The following is a 13,911-nucleotide window of genomic DNA, read 5'->3' on the forward strand; positions in this document are numbered from 1 at the left end:
ACGTAGGTTTGCAGAGGAAGAGGTGCGCAGGGAGGCTCGTGAAGCGGAAAGGAAGAGACTAAGGGAAAGAGCTGCTGAGGCGCAAGCGGCAGAAGAACGCGGCGACAAGTCTGGAAAATGGCCACGGTGGACGCAGGGAAAGTAGTGTGATGTGTCGTACTAGCTATGTATCTTAATTTCAGTTTTAGTTTGTCATTGTATCTTAAATTCTGTTGTAGTGATAAGGCATATTTTAATTCCAGCTTCAATGTATCTTTATTTTAGTTTTAGTATTAATGTGAAATGAATTTGCCGCAAAATTGTTGTGTCCGAAATTTTGGCTCAAGTGTTACCCGCCGAAATTTGCCGCCCAATTTTTCGGGCCCAATTTTCCAGCCATTTATTCCCGCCCAATTTTTCGCGCCCAATTTTCCCGCCATTTATTCCCGCCGAAATCTCCCGCCACTTTTTCCCGCCCAATTTTCCCGCTCAATCTTCCCGCCGAAAGTCATCCCTTGTAGCATATAAAAACCCCCCACCGTTTCCTTGCCTGTCATGAAGGATGCAAACATTCGGCTTGTCCTTTACAATTGAAATCTTCAACTGCCTGAAAAACCATAACCAGCTTTCGGTGTTCTCACTCTCCACGAAAGCAAAAGCGAGTGGCACGATTTGATTGTTTCCGTCCATTCCAATGGCGGTCAAGATTTGACCCTTGTACTGACTGGTCAGAAACGTGCCGTCGACACATAACACGGGTCGACAGTGTCTGAATGATTCGATGCATACACCGAACGAGAAATAGACTCTATGCAGAACCCTGTAAGATGGGGACTCCGGCAAAAACAAGTCCTGGATGTTCACATATGTGCCTGGATTCCTCGCCTGTAGCGTCTGCAGCATACGAACAACAGCGTCGTATGCGTCTCGAAACGAACCAAACCTCATCTCCATCGCCCTCTGCTTAGCCCTCCAAGCCTTGCCATAAGAAATGGTGTAAAAATGATGCTTCTTAACATTCTTCTGTATGGCGTTTACTCTCATGGCTTGCCCTTCCACTATTTCAGTGTACAGCAGCCGGGCTATGAGATTAGACGACAGGTTGCAATGATCATTGCGGATACTTACAAGCTCACAACTGTGCGACACAAAGTCACTCACACGCCATATTGTGTCATACTTAGGAACATACCCATGCACCTTTCCGGGACAATTGATGTCCACACATTCCATCGTCAGGTATTTTCCAGATGACACGGTTGTTCTCAGCTCCCTCTGGCTCGCCATTGCCCACTTAATTATTGCATCCTGCATATGTCGCTTCGACGGAAACATGGCCCCTACGGCGAGATTGTTCTGGTGATACTCCCAGTTAGAATCAAGGCCATCATTGATTGTCATTGCAGACGAAAAGCTGTGATTCCATCTACCAGGATTAGGCACCTCCTCCCCATCATCAGACTCATCGGAATCATCATCATCAGTTTCACCTTCAGATCTTCCTCTTCCATCCGATTCTGCCTCGTATCCATTTTCTTCGTCACCATCAACCTCACCGTCTTCTCCGTGTAACCATCACCTGTGCCACTATAAACATCTTCCGCATGGCTGCTCTGTTCAGGCTCGTAACCACCGCCACCGCCGGGTGCTTGACCGCTCTGGCTCGATTCGTAACCACCTCCTCCATCAGAACCGCCTTCAGGAGGCGCTACCTCCTTCGCCACCGGAAGAACTAATGCCACAGGGTTAGTTCCTCTCCTTTCAGACCTTTTAACCAGCTCACCCACTTAGAGGTATCATCTACAGGCCTCAAATACCACAAAATGTTTGATACCGACTTAGTCCACAATGCATGCACACCCACTGTGTGCACTTCAGGATTAAGCCCGAAACATTCTGTCAACCAATCCTTCACCTGCTCAATTGTCCATGTTCTAGGAGCAGTCATATTCATCTCTACATATTTGAACTCACTCAGATCAACTCCCATTTCATTTGATCGGACACTACCCATACCATAGTAAAATACTATCTTCACTACATCTGTCATCTTTGCTCACCTAAAAAAATTTTCGTCCGCATCAACTACTAATACCAGCCCACATAAATACACTAACACTAAAACCAGCCTACAATAACCTACACAGTTAACACTAATATGCAAAGATTAGGGTTTACCCTTGTAGCTTGAGCAGCCTCTCCAACAGCAAGAAGAAGACGAACAAAGACGCAAAGCTCAAGACCACCAAAGAATACACAGCAGCAGCTCAGCCCCTTACACCACCGTCAACCTCCACCACTTCATCACCATTGCTGCTAAACAGCACCACCAAACTCCTCCAAACTCTAACCCATCTGTAGATCGGGCTTCCCTCAACTAATACCAGCAAAATGGTGAAGTTTTATTGGCTAAATCAGTGAAGATCTGAGAAAAACGAAGTTTTTCTAGCTCTTTTCGTATGCAGCCGACGAACAGCCAGAGAAAGAAGAAAGAGGAAGGAAGAAGAAAGAGATTCGGCTGGGAGCGTCTGCGCGCGGCGCCGAAGAGAAGATGCTCGCGCGGGGCCATGCAAGGTCGGCCGGCTATCGACCGATCGGCCTGCTAGTGGCCGACAAGCGCTGGTCGCCCTGTCCCCCGTCTGCGCAGCCTGCAGTCGGCCGGCTGCTGGCCGATCGGTCAGCTAGTGTCCGACCGGGTCACACTTTCCAAAAATTTTGAAAACGCGCGCTATTACTGCACTTAAATAAAATATTCGTATTATTTAAAAAAAAATCGCCAGAGTTCCCCGGATGCACTCTGGACCACAATGAAAAACCTCGCTAGAGAAAACAATAAAGCAAGAGTTCTCTGTTGCGTAAGAACTGGAACTAAAAGTAACGGAACTAGTGGCACGTCATTTTCTCATCAGCCAACACGTTGGGCAACCAGCCATCCACCCAATCGATCAGATCAACACAAGTGCCTGGGCGTAACTGCATATATATACTCAAGTAAAAAAAAAAACTGCATATATATACTATCAACAACTGACGTGACTGCTGATATCATTTAAAAACCCAGGCCGCCCTGGCCTACGGCACATGCCATCAGCTAAAAATATCTCCGATGACTTTCAGAGTAAAGCTCTTCTGTTAAGAGAAGATAAAATGGTGCCCCTTTCTTCCAGCAGAACTGTAACCATATACCAACGAAACAGAGAATATGGTCTATCAAATCAATGAGTTTTTCCATTTTTTCTTTAGGCTCTGGATGCGTTCTGGTTGCAAAGGATTTGCTCAGTGGCGCAAGATCAAAATAATACTTTGGGGAAAAAATGCAATGATCTACTACACCCAACTTAATACCAGGCATCATCACAGGTCATCTTTCAAGTGGTGTAAAGAAACTAGTAATAACAATCTTTGGAGGCAAGCCATGTTTCCTGGAAGACATATATTTGGTTGATCTACAGGGCAGAAATATACCAGTGCCAAAAATAATGCTAACCGTTGAAACTCTAATCATACAAAGACTTGGCAGATTGGATCCTGGACTTCTTGCTTTTGTCTTTCAGAACCTTCTCCTCCGACATTTCAGTTTTAGAGATAGCCCTGGCAACTGCTTTCATTTTCCTCATATTTTTGGTCCTTTTGGTTTGTGCACCCTTTTTTATTTTCCTGGTGAAAGAGAGTGGTCAGCTAAGAACAAGATTCATCATATATTCATGTCAAGAATATCTGCCCAGAAAGCAAAAACAGGTAAATGTCATACCAAAAGCACAAGAGCATATCTAGGTGCCAGCATACATGGAATTTTAACTATTGCACTTTCATTAACGAAATGGATCACATCTTTCTGATCTCACATCCCTTAGTGCTAGCTTAGATAAACGTGATGATACTAATTGCTTGAAATTTCCAGAGCATTAGGAAGGTGTGACAACAGTGACATATTTAAGTACTGTCCAGTTAACTTTTATGTACATGCAGGAAATGCTATCCCAGAACATATGTGTTGGCAAATTTACTAATGCTGTGACATCAGGTTAATGAAAAGAATATGTAGAAATTCCAGTAAGACTTGATGTTATTACTCTACGAACAGTCCTAACCAGTGAACAAAAAAAGTATAGTGAAGTAAAACCATAGCTAAAACGCTACTCTGAATCGTCAGGGTCTGCCAGTGAAATGTTTGTTAGACTGTTAAGCTATGAAAGGAAAATACAATTTAATTAACTATGGGTTGATAAACCTGCCGGCACGGAAAGCCCCAGGGCCGGACGGTTTCACGGCTGAATTCCTGCGCGCTTGTTGGGGTATCATCAAGACCGACATCGTCCAGACGTTTGACCAGCTTTATGCCCTCCGCAGCCGCGGCTTCCACAAGCTGAACCAGGCGCTTCTTACTCTGCTGCCCAAGAAACCGGATGATTCGACGCTGAGCGAGTACAGGCAGATCAGCCTGATTCACCTCGTGGCAAAACTCTTCGCAAAAACGCTCTCGCTCCGCCTCGCCCCCAAGCTCGACACTCTGGTCAGCAAGAATCAGAACGCCTTCATCTCCGGCCGCAGCTTACACGACAACTTCGTCCTCGTCAGGCAATCTGCTCGCCTCCTACACCAGCTGCGTGAGCCCCGTGTGCTGCTAAAGCTGGACCTCGCTCGCGCCTTCGACTCCGTCTCGTGGCCCTTCCTCTTCGAGGTGTTGCGCCGGTACGGCTTCCCCGACAGATTCCTGGACTGGCTCGCCCTCCTCCTCAGCTCGGCAAGCACCAGGGTGCTCATCAATGGCGAACCTGGCCCTCCCATATGGCACCGCCGCGGCTTGAGACAGGGAGACCCTCTCTCTCCGCAGCTGTTCGTGTTGGCCGTCGACGTGCTGAGCCGGCTCTTCAGGCGCGCCACCGAAGTGGGCATCCTCAAGGAACTACACCCCCGCCGCCACATCCCTGGGATTTCCCTCTACGCCGACGACGTCGTCCTCTTCTGCCACCCTTCGTGCGATGACATAGCCGCCGTCAAGGAGATCCTGCTGCTGTTTGGACGCGCCTCCGGCCTCCTGGTCAACTACGGCAAGAGCTCTGCTGCCCTCATCAACGGCACGGACGAGGACACCGCCGTGGTCACCGCCGGCCTGGGCTGCCCCATGACAACTATGCCTATGACTTACCTGGGCATCCCCTTGACGATCAGGAGACCGACTTGCGCGCAGCTGCAACCCCTCGTGGACCGCATCGCCGCACGGCTCCCGGCATGGAAGGCGCACCTCATGGACAAGGCAGGCAGGCTGAAGCTGGTCAGGGCGGTGCTATGCGCCATTCCCATCCACCAGCTCCTTGTCTACGCACCGCCAAAGAAGACCATCAAGCAGATTGAGAAGATCCAGAGGGGCTTCTTATGGGCTGGACGCAAAGAAGCAAACGGTGGCAGCTGCCACGTAAACTGGAACAGGGTTTGCCGCCCCATCCAATTTGGCGGACTCGGCGTCCAGAACATGGCCAAAGCCGGCCTCGCGTTGCGCCTAAGGTGGCTTTGGTTCAGCCGCACCGACACGTCGAAAGCATGGCATGGACTTGACCTGCAGTTCTCCGCCGAGGAGCGTGCCCTCTTCTTCGCCTCCACAACCATATCCCTCGGCGATGGACACTCGACGCAGTTTTGGGAGGACCGCTGGATCGACGGCAGGTCCATCAGCGAGATCATGCCGCGTCTATACGCCTGCATCCCCAAGCGCCGGAGGCGCACCACTACCGTCGCTCAGGGCCTGCAAAACCGCCGATGGGTCCGGGACATACATGGCACCCTGGGCATCGAGGAGATTGGCGACTATCTGTCGCTCTGGAGGAGACTCGAGCACGTCCAGCTATCTGACCAGGCCGACACCATGGTGTGGAAGTGGACCAGCAATGGATCCTACTCGGCTAGTTCATGCTACAGAGCCACCTTTCATGGATCCCTGCTCTGTGATGCCTGGCAGCTTACCTGGAAGACTTGGGCACCTCACAGTGTCAAATTCTTCCATTGGCTGGCACACCTGGATAGATGCTGGACGGCCGAGCGTCTGCAACGACGGGGTCTTCCGCACCATGCCAAGTGCCTGCTCTGCGACCAAGAGATGGAAACTATACAGCACCTCTTCATCAGCTGCAGCTTTGCACGTCAGGTGTGGGTTGATATCCTCTCCTGGCTACGCGCCACCTGCAGGCCACCTGCCCAGGACGACACCTTGCTCTCCTGGTGGCTCCAAGCTAGGCAAGCCACACCCAAAACCCTGCGCAAAGGTCTCGCCTCAATGACGCTACTCATTCCGTGGATGATCTGGAAAGAACGCAACGGTTGCGTCTTCGACGGCGCAACCCCCTCCGTCCCCGGCGTGGTCACCAAGATCCGTGATGAGGCAAGCACCTGGGCAAGAGCTGGAGCACGAGGCCTGCGCGTCGTCTTGCCGAGCACCTGGGATGTACACTGATTTTTTGCTTGTTTTGCTCGTTCCCTGTTCTGCCCCTTCCGCGGGTTGTAACTGATAAACTTATGCTCTCCTTCTTTTCAATGAAATGAAACGCAAAGGCTTTTTGCGTTTTCTCGAAAAAAAAAAGAAAAAAAAAAGAAGTTCATGAGAAGCTCACAAGATGTTGTGGACTGAATGGGTGGCAAACTTTACAAATATCACAGGCTGGTTTATGATAGAGTGCAGATGTAGCCAGGACAAAGAGGTAACTGGCAATAACTTTCTCCACAATCTGTGGAACACCCACTATTTTTGCATTACTTTTGGCTTTTGTTTTTCTTAATTGATATAACCTTATCATGGAAAAGATAACAACGCAGAATGTCAGCAGCCAGATGACTGCTGTCATCGCAAAAGCAATGGACAAAACCCAGTAAACCAAGTATTTCATACGCAAATAGGTATCAATTTCAACATAATATGGAATATATAATATTTAAAACCAACTGTGAACATAAATATATTATTACATAACAGATGATCATATGTACAGACTCCCTAGTTAGCAAGAGCAACAGCACTGGTAGAGTTCATTATAGATAAAATATGGAGAGATGCTTTTCAGTGTTGCAACATTCAGCAATAATCAATGGCTAAGAAGATACCCCATCTATTCCATTTTAGTTGGCGTGACTTTTTTTCTAAGATAATTGACTTTCTGCACTTAGAGTGTCTCCAAGAGCCTTTGTATATTTTGCTAGAATTGCTATAAACTGAAAATATACCAATTTGGTTCCAAATTGTAGCTCCAGCAGCCTTTGTATAAATGGTCCCCACACCAAAAAATATAGCAAGCTTGTATATTGGACCCTTCACTTGGTATATTTGCAAAGTCTGAAGTCACTTCGTAAAACTCACAGAGACGACGCAGGAGAGTCCAACCACCACGTGTAAGACATTGTCGCCCCGACCGACACAACGTCACCGTCCTGCCCGCTGACCGCCCCACCGCCGCTACGCCATGGGTCCGCCTCCCCCGAGTGCCCCGAGGTTGCCCGCAGCCCCAACCCTCCTTTCCCCTCTGGATCGAGCTGCCCCGCCACCAAATTGAGCTCTGCGAAGCTCCGCCTCCCGCGCCAACCTTTCAGTCGATTTGGCCCGGTGGAGGCCGTCGCCGGTGCGGGAGAAGCTCCACGAGGCCCCATGTACTCCCGACCGTCCTTCACCGCCCCGTCCGTGCCCCCTCACCTCTGCGCTCTTTGGAGCACGGGGGTGACACAGAAGCCTTGGCGCAGATCAATTACGGCCGGTAGCGCTCGATTCCAGCTGGCTGCACTAGATTCCGGCGAGATCTAGGGCTGTCGACGTCCTAACCTGCGTCCCCGTGGCCACTTACCGTCTCCCGCGACATCGCATGCCGTATCCCGACCTGCCCCGTGCGTGTGCGCGCATGTGATTTGTGACCGGTTGCAGCGCTGGGTGTTGGCTGAGTGCGTGGGCGGCGGTGAGCGTGGGTAGGAGCGTGCCGCTAGGTGCGGAGGGCGTGAGCAGAAGCAAGCATCTATGCTTTGGTGTGCTATGTGCATCGTGGCCTGCATCCTACCGTGGGGAAAAGAAAGAGTGGGGAAGAAGAGAGGAAAGAGAGAGAGAAAAGACCTACCGACATGTGGGTCTACCTAGAGCCAAAACAGGGCATTCTTCTATTGGATTGGTATTATAGCAAGGCTAGAAAAGCAAAAAAGTTGCTTGATTGCTAAACCCTCTCTCTCCTCTTTGTATACTCAATTTTTAGCAATTCATGGTAGAAAGGCTGTTGGAGATGCTCTTAGCATTGTATGATTTCCGTCTTTTCTGATTTTACCCCTCTCGGTTCAGTACAACACGCTCATGTCTCTCTCCACAGTGCACCATTCGACATGGCATTCTCGCCGGTTCACCAATCGCCGCCGCCCGGTTCGCACGCATCACCTCGAGCTGCGTCTTTCTTTCCACTAGATCTTGGGGTCACCATGTTACTTGGGTAGTAGATCGGTGGAGCAAGAAGCGGAGCGGCACTCTTCGACAGGTTGACAGACAAGGGCAGAGGAAGGAGCTTCGCGCGAGAAGCCCAGCGGTAAGGGCATCGTTCTCCAACACAGCCGTGTATGGTGACCGCTGCATGGTGGTGTACGCTGGAGCCGCAGCCAACTAAGTGGAGAGAGGCACCGGACCCGACTGTGGTGGAACGCCATCTACAGCCATTGCCGACAAGGAGGCCGAGCTCAGGGCCCACATCTACAGGCATAGGATTAAGCACAGGGAAAAAGGTCTATATGGGTGGAGGTAATCGCTAGGGAGAGAATCACACAGGTGGCTGGATGGGGGGACAGACCGGAGGAATATATTCATTTATTTTCAAATTTTGGGAGGGGTAGAAAGGATAATTCATTAGTTTGCTTAATCTGGTGTATTTTTTTTACAGAACATCAATTAAAATGGAACCAAGGGAGTGCCGCTCATGCAACTGAGAGGTAATTCTCACCCATGTATCCAAAGTATCACACGTTATGCGCTCTTCTAACCAATGTGCACTTCCAAGCATAAGCAGAAGAGGCTGAACGAACCATCCAGTAATTTTCACGCAGAATTCTTGACACCGTAAAAATCAAAAGTTCCGAACCAGTTAAAACAAACTACAGTATGGTATGGGCTACGGTAAGCGGAATTCTAGCAGCTTCAAGAGTCTTCATAACCTTGTAAATCGGACAGCGCTTACCTTAACCCGGTGGCAATCCGTACCAATTCATGAAAAAAATATCAATTGCTGTAATCGTTTTTGCTCACCTGTTGATCGAACTGAGCGCAGTGGATGCCGACGACTGCTGCTTCCCCTCGGACGTATCCATCGCTGCAAAAGGGGCGAAAAGAAGGAACGAAATATCCGTGTCATCAAAGAGTGAAACACCAACAAATCACTGATTAAAAAAAATAAGCAGAGGGGCACGAAATTACGCTCGGGCGCTTCTGCGGCGGTGGATGTGGCGGGCGCGCCCTCGGAGGTGTCCATGGCGGCGGCGCCGCCGCCATTCTTGGCCTTGTTCTTCTTCTTGCTGCCCTTGGCCATGGCTGCGCGCCCTTCTCCTCTTGCTAGGGTTTCCCCGGGGTTTGGTTCGGTGGTGCTTCGGCCGCCGTCTCGTGGGCGGAGGTTGTATCTTGCGGTAGAGTGAGATGCAAGAAAACGGGCCTACTGAGGCCTGCTGCTAGTTAAGCCCATGGACTTATGGGCCGTTTTGGTTCCGGCTATCAGAACCCCCAAATGTACCTGTCTTTTCTGTTTCCTCTAGCCCAAATAACATCAGGCCCAAATATGTTTTTTCCGTGCCTTTTCCTTCTCAGGTGCTGGATTAGGACCATCTAAAAAAAAGGGTGCTGGATCCCAAAGAAAAATAAAAGGTTAGATCAGGAAACTGATTAATCGCTGTAGCAAACCCATCACTGGCTGCTTCGATTCGATGGTAGCATGGTACTGCATCCTTTGCTGTAGCAGTTCATCCCCCACGTTGCTTTCTTAATTGATTGATCAGGTGAAGAAAAAATACTGTACACACTATTGTGCTCCTCTGCCTTTTTGCCATGAATGCATTTCAAGGCTAGCCCCGACGAGTTAGTTAATGTTAGAATTTTGCTAGTGGGACTTATCTTTCTGCCATACGGCTCATGCCATACGGCTTAGGCGTGCAGCGCGCGCGTGCTCTTTCTCCTTGTTGCGGCGCGCTGATACGTATTTCGTGGATGGGAAGGAGTTCATACCCATCCATGCATGATGTTTATAATTTCTGCTGTTCAGAAACTAATTGTGCATTAATTTGCGGGTTATTAACGGATGCTGCCATTTCAGACATGAACCCTAGAGCAAACGCAACGCATGCGGTATATATGTTTATCATGTTTAAGTGTGATCTATCATCTGTCTGTCTTACTAGTGTTCATGACTAGTATAATTCTTTTTTCTATGTTCATGTCCTATTTATTCGGATGAAATCATACTGATAAGTTGCTTATGAATTTAACATTTAACCCAGCATCCATTTTTCTACCAACTCAGCAAATGAACAGCTTTCCTGGCCACCAGTATACACATCATAGGTTACACGGTTCTAGCAAAAACATCATCCCCACACTATTCTGGGACGGCAAATCCATTTCCCTTGGACGGGATAACCCGCGGGGCCATGCTCGTCGCCGGAGAATGAAACCGACCTCTCAAAGCCCAAAGTCCAAACGCCTGGAGCCAAACATGTTGGCCACGCTGCCGCCACGTCTTCCATCGTTCGTACCCACGTCACGGCAAATCAGGAAAATACTTTCCTGACCAGAAATATTCAACACTGCCTCCCAGGACGGCAGCGCGACGCAGCGTGCATCACCGGTAACAGAAAAAACTGACCACGTAAACGGCCACCAGGCCGCATCCCGATCAGAGCAGCCCTTGGCCTGCCACCACCGGCTGCCTCGACAGGAACGGCAAGCGAACACTTGGCGCCATCCAGGGCACGCAGTCTTTCAGATAACTTTTATGTTTTCAGACGTTCAGATGGCTGCCGCTCTGCTTCAGGAAAAACAAGTGTAACTGCTGCTCTGCTCTTCCACTACCACCGGCAACATCACTCGAGAGTATGATAGGAGTATCCGTAGAAGGCGTCGCTTTCGTTTGTGATCGGCGATCGGGCGAGGTCACCAACCAGCATGCGGACTGCAGAGAGAAGAGGAATGGGAACGATGGGAAGAGGAGCACGCAACGTGGTGGGTTTCAGTGGCACTATCCGTCCACTGAACTGAACGGCCGCGACAAACGTAAACGGCAAACCACGCAAAGCGACCGATCGATCGATCACCCGCGTCTTGGAGCCTTCTTCCTTCAGCTCCAAGTGGACGATAACGCCCCTCGCTCGATCGGATGGAACATGTTCTCTGTCCTTCTCGTCTGTCGTCTCATCGTCTTGTGCTCGCGCGACCAACAGATAATCGGGACTAGCATGTGATGGATGGTATAATGGTATGGATGAGTGAGTGAGCCGACACCCGGGAGTGTCGATTGTGACTTGTGACTGTAGGTAGGGGACGGGTTTTGGGGCGTTTAGTGCTTGGAGTGTATTGTTGAGGAGGACATGCCCACTCATTATGGGGGTTTTGTGAGTGATTGCTTCAGTAAGCCCGGAATTTAAGTTGCATGATCTGAAGGAAGAAAAACCTAGTCCTTTATTTACAACTCTACCGTCCATTTCATAGACTAAAGCGAAAAGAAGGGGTAAAATGCAAGGGCCCCACAAACACGCTGTCGCCACCCAACATGATCTCGCACCGCAAACGCCGCGGAACAAGGGAAGGGAGAAATTTTGACAGATCTGACCACCTGCCCCAGTGAAATGCCAAAAAAGACCACCTCTGAGTGCAAATGTCAAAACTACCGTGGCGGCACGCTGGCCAAGCGACACGTCGCACATGCCGCCGTAGCCGGTGGCGGTAGACTTGCCACCGTGAGTGGTGGCGGCACGTTGGACGAATGCTGGGTGGTGGGCCCTGCTGCCACCGGCTGTGGCGGCACGTTGACATGGCATGTCAGGCCACGTCAGCGTGCATCGCGGACGAAGCTGCCCAACGCGCCGCCACCACTCACGGCGGCAAGTCCTGCCGCCACCGGCTACGGCGGCATGTGTGACGTGTCGCTTGGCCAGCGTGCCACCACGGTAGTTTTAACATTTGCACTCAGGGGTGGTCCTTTCTGGCATTTCACTGGGGCAGGTGGTCCAATCTGTCAAAATTTCGGGAAGGGAAGCTCGCACACACGTCCAATGGCGGTATAAATAGGCCATTCCCACTATAGCTCGTTGTCGATGCACAATGCCACAAGGTTAGCCTTTAGGGCTGCCAACTCAACCCAACAATGTCAAAAGAGGAGCATGACACCCTTTTCACAAACAATACTTACGATACACGACCACCAACGAGCTAATGATCAAAGTTCGACAACTTGGTATAATCGACAACTCCAATCCACCACCAATGGCAAATAATGACTAACTAAGTCTACCTCTGAAAGATTAAAAGTAAGGACACGAGCAAATACAAGGTCAAGGAGGGAAGAGGTGGACCTAGAGCAATGCTTGTCGAGCTTGAAATATTTATCAAACTATCCACATTATCAGCCAACTTAGACAAGATCATCAGGTCAACAAAACATACCAGGTGAGTTAAAGAAAAGCATGACATGGTCTTGATTTTTTTTCGGTCTACGTCACGGTTTGGACCTTGCACCAAAGCTAAATGAATAGCATCAGGTCGAATTTAAGTACTCCCTCCTTCTCAAATTAGTGGTCTCGGATTCAACTAGATTTGTATGTATCCAGATATGTTTTAGTACGTAAATACAAGCGAATTGAGACAAACCCGAGGCAACTAATCCATGATGAAGCCATGGAGGAAGTGTTATTTGTATCTTAATAAAAAAAACTAGAGTGATTCCACATGTAGACAGGGAAGCTTTCCTCTCCGGGCCGGCTGCTTCTAATAAATCTGCGTACACAGAACATGCCAGAGATCCTAAAACGACACACTAGTTTGGAACGCTTCTTTAAATAATGTCGAAATTGTTACAAGCATTATTTAAAATGGAGGAAAGCAGTATAGTAAAACCCCGATGATAGTAGCAGACCTGCACGTACTCTGGCATAGGACGTGTGCTGCTTGGTGCTACGGATACATGCGGTCCCCGATCGAAATAATTCTCTGATTCAATGTGTATGATCCGTCAGTAGCTGAGTGGGCATTACCTCACACCCGGTTCCGGTTGGTTGCATGTCTCCTGCGGTCCTGCCCCCTCCTCGATCGTGTCCCAGTGCACGGTGCACCCTCGCTTGCAAGCAAGGCCCGCAATGATGGCACGATCTTGAGTTCTTGACTAAGCTTTGCTACACCTAATCATTTGTTATATAGTAAGACGGCACGAAAGATATGATTAATCGCCCATGCAATGCGCAACAGTTCTTGTACCGCAGGGTACTTGGTGCAAAGTCTTCATCATACTGTATCCACTACGTGGAGTATGATGATGATGTGCTGATAATGGAGCAGATGAAAGTTTTCTATTGCTCAGAAGTAGTTGTCTATTTGAAGAGCCGAAATGTACTTTTGGTCCAAGGTCCATATGCTTTCTTTACCCAAAAAAACAGTTTTCAAAATGTTAAAAGATACGGAAAAATATTTTTGCCCTATATAAGAGCATCTCCACTCGTGCCCCCGTTGAGGCCCCCGGCGAGCATTTTTTCCATCCGGACGGCATAATTCGGCCCAGTCGCGCCCCCGGTTCCTCGTTTTCGTCCGGATTTGGCCCTTCATCCATCCGGCGAGCCCACGCCATCCCCGGCCCCCCGGGGCGCGCTCGGGGACTCCGGACGAAACGAAAGCGCGCGAAACGTTCCCGCGCGTCTGGTGGCCCCAACTTGTCGGCGAGAGACACCGATCGTCGT

General features: G+C 49.6%; 2 protein-coding genes across 2 annotated transcripts; both read right to left on the reverse strand.

The window, feature by feature from the left end:
* Positions 1-468: 468 nt before the first annotated feature.
* LOC139835523 (uncharacterized) lies at positions 469-1,266 on the reverse strand. Its single transcript, XM_071825381.1, has one exon. It carries the CDS (start codon positions 1,264-1,266, stop codon positions 469-471), a length of 798 nt encoding a protein of 265 aa, XP_071681482.1.
* Positions 1,267-3,330: 2,064 nt separating this feature from the next.
* Positions 3,331-9,599, reverse strand: LOC127333079 (uncharacterized). The gene is made up of 3 exons (XM_051359395.2): positions 9,398-9,599; positions 9,230-9,293; positions 3,331-3,636 (listed from the first exon to the last, which is right to left on the reverse strand). Exons 1-3 carry the CDS (start codon positions 9,507-9,509, stop codon positions 3,477-3,479), a joined length of 336 nt encoding a protein of 111 aa, XP_051215355.1. The 5' UTR covers positions 9,510-9,599; the 3' UTR covers positions 3,331-3,476.
* Positions 9,600-13,911: the final 4,312 nt, after the last annotated feature.

This window comes from Lolium perenne, chromosome 2 (assembly GCF_019359855.2).
Source record: "Lolium perenne isolate Kyuss_39 chromosome 2, Kyuss_2.0, whole genome shotgun sequence".
Taxonomy (NCBI): Eukaryota; Viridiplantae; Streptophyta; class Magnoliopsida; order Poales; family Poaceae; genus Lolium; species Lolium perenne.